The sequence below is a fragment of the Chelonia mydas genome, chromosome 1 (genome assembly GCF_015237465.2).
Source record: "Chelonia mydas isolate rCheMyd1 chromosome 1, rCheMyd1.pri.v2, whole genome shotgun sequence".
Classification (NCBI taxonomy): domain Eukaryota; kingdom Metazoa; phylum Chordata; order Testudines; family Cheloniidae; genus Chelonia; species Chelonia mydas.
In genome coordinates, this window is record NC_057849.1 from 5,740,611 (window position 1) to 5,742,427 (window position 1,817).

Consider the following 1,817-nt stretch of genomic DNA (forward strand, 5'->3'; position numbering starts at 1 on the left):
GTTAGCTCTCTCTGAGGACTTCTGTGGACTTGACTATCACCTAAATAACATGGTGCCATTTGTAAATGTTGCCACCTCACTGCTCACCCCCCTTTCTAGATTCGTAAGAACTATAAACTATTTACTGTACTATGTGTTATAAAGTGTGTAATACCCCTCACTGTGCTTCTCTCCCTTCACAGGCACATTGAGCATTTCTGAGCCTGATGGGCGCATCAACCAAGTCATGGCAGTTTTCAATCTCACCCCGTCTGAGGGTTCAACATTCATGCTTATGGGTATCCCTGGCCTGGAGGCTGCCCACGTCTGGATTTCCATCCCTTTCTCTACATTCTACATTATCAGCCTGTTGGGAAATTTCATGGTTCTGTTTGTTGTAGGCAAAGAGCAGACCCTCCACAAGCCGATGTACCTGCTGCTCTGCATGCTGGCACTCACAGACATCAGCATGTCTAGCTCTGTCATACCAAAGGCACTGTGTATATTTTGGTTCAAATTGGAAGTTATTACGGTGAGTGGCTGTCTCACCCAGATGTTCTTCTTTCACACGGGGATTGGGATGCACTCAGCCATCCTTGTGACAATGGCCTTCGATCGCTATGTTGCCATATGTAACCCTCTGAGATATGCCACAATCCTCACCAACGAAAGAATAGCTAAGCTAGGGCTAGTGTGTTTAATGAGAGCTGTTCTCTTTGCTCTGCCCCTGCCCCTGCTCCTGAGCAGGCAGCCATTCTGTGCTAACCGCATTATCCCCCATACTTACTGCGACCACATGGCTGTGGCAAAGATGTCATGTGGGGACATCACAGTCAACAGGATGTACGGCTTGGTGATACCATTTGTAGTCAACTTGTTAGACCTCACACTCATTGCCCTCTCCTACAGTCTGATCATCAGGGCTGTCCTCAGAATCTCCTCCAAGAAAGCCCACCAGAAAGCCCTCAACACCTGCACAGCTCACATCTGTGTGATGATGATGTCTTATCCTTCCGTCCTCTTCTCCACTGTGACACACCGGTATGGTCAGGGCATCGCTCCCCACATTCACATCATCATGGCTAACCTCTATTTCCTCCTCCCCACCACACTCAACCCCATCATTTATGGGGCCAAAACCAAAGAGCTTCGCGAGAAAGTGGGCAAATACACCTGCAGAATGTACTCACTTGGGGGACACTGACTTTAAACCTGCGTGACGAGAGGGGGAAAGGATACTTCCTTGTCAATCAAGGGCGCTCTGTCCCAGTTTGTCTGAGCTTCTCATTTTGTGGAAGTTCAGAGGCTGAGAAGCATCTCACACCTAACCTCTTATCATTCCATCACCAAGCACTGGGTTACCCTGGATTTCAGGGATGTGTACCCCAGAATATGATCAAGCCAATTGTAACCATAAGATGTGCACTCAGCCACGATGAATTAATAAAATAGAACCATTACATACTTTGGGGTTAATTTTAAAGCAGGATTTTAGATGCAAAGTAAACATTTAGCTGTCAGTTTCTGCTAATCAGAATGGGAGGATTGGATCTATGAGACAAGTAAATAAGTGAGAAATAAAGTTTATTGAAAATTAGGAAAAGTGATCATTGAGTAGGGGTCACTATGACCTATGTGTTTTGTAGAAGTTGAAAAAGATTAGCTAATACAGTGTACTTTGGAGCAATCCTCTGAAGCCATCTTGAGAAACGTTTTTCGTGAAACCCTTTCTTCCCTGCTGGTGAGCAACTGGCCACTGAGAACCTGCTGTCATTTGTCAAATACCATTGCAGATGTTAGGTAAATATCTGGGAAGTTCTAAACCTATTGCATATGTC

General features: G+C 45.5%; 1 protein-coding gene across 1 annotated transcript; it reads left to right on the plus strand.

Annotated features, from left to right (window-relative positions):
• The first annotated feature begins 226 nt into the window (after nucleotides 1–226).
• On the plus strand, nucleotides 227–1,183 carry LOC119565300 (olfactory receptor 52N4-like). The gene has a single exon (XM_037889802.1). The coding sequence runs from the start codon at nucleotides 227–229 to the stop codon at nucleotides 1,181–1,183; it is 957 nt and encodes a 318-aa protein (XP_037745730.1).
• The last annotated feature ends 634 nt before the right edge of the window (nucleotides 1,184–1,817 follow it).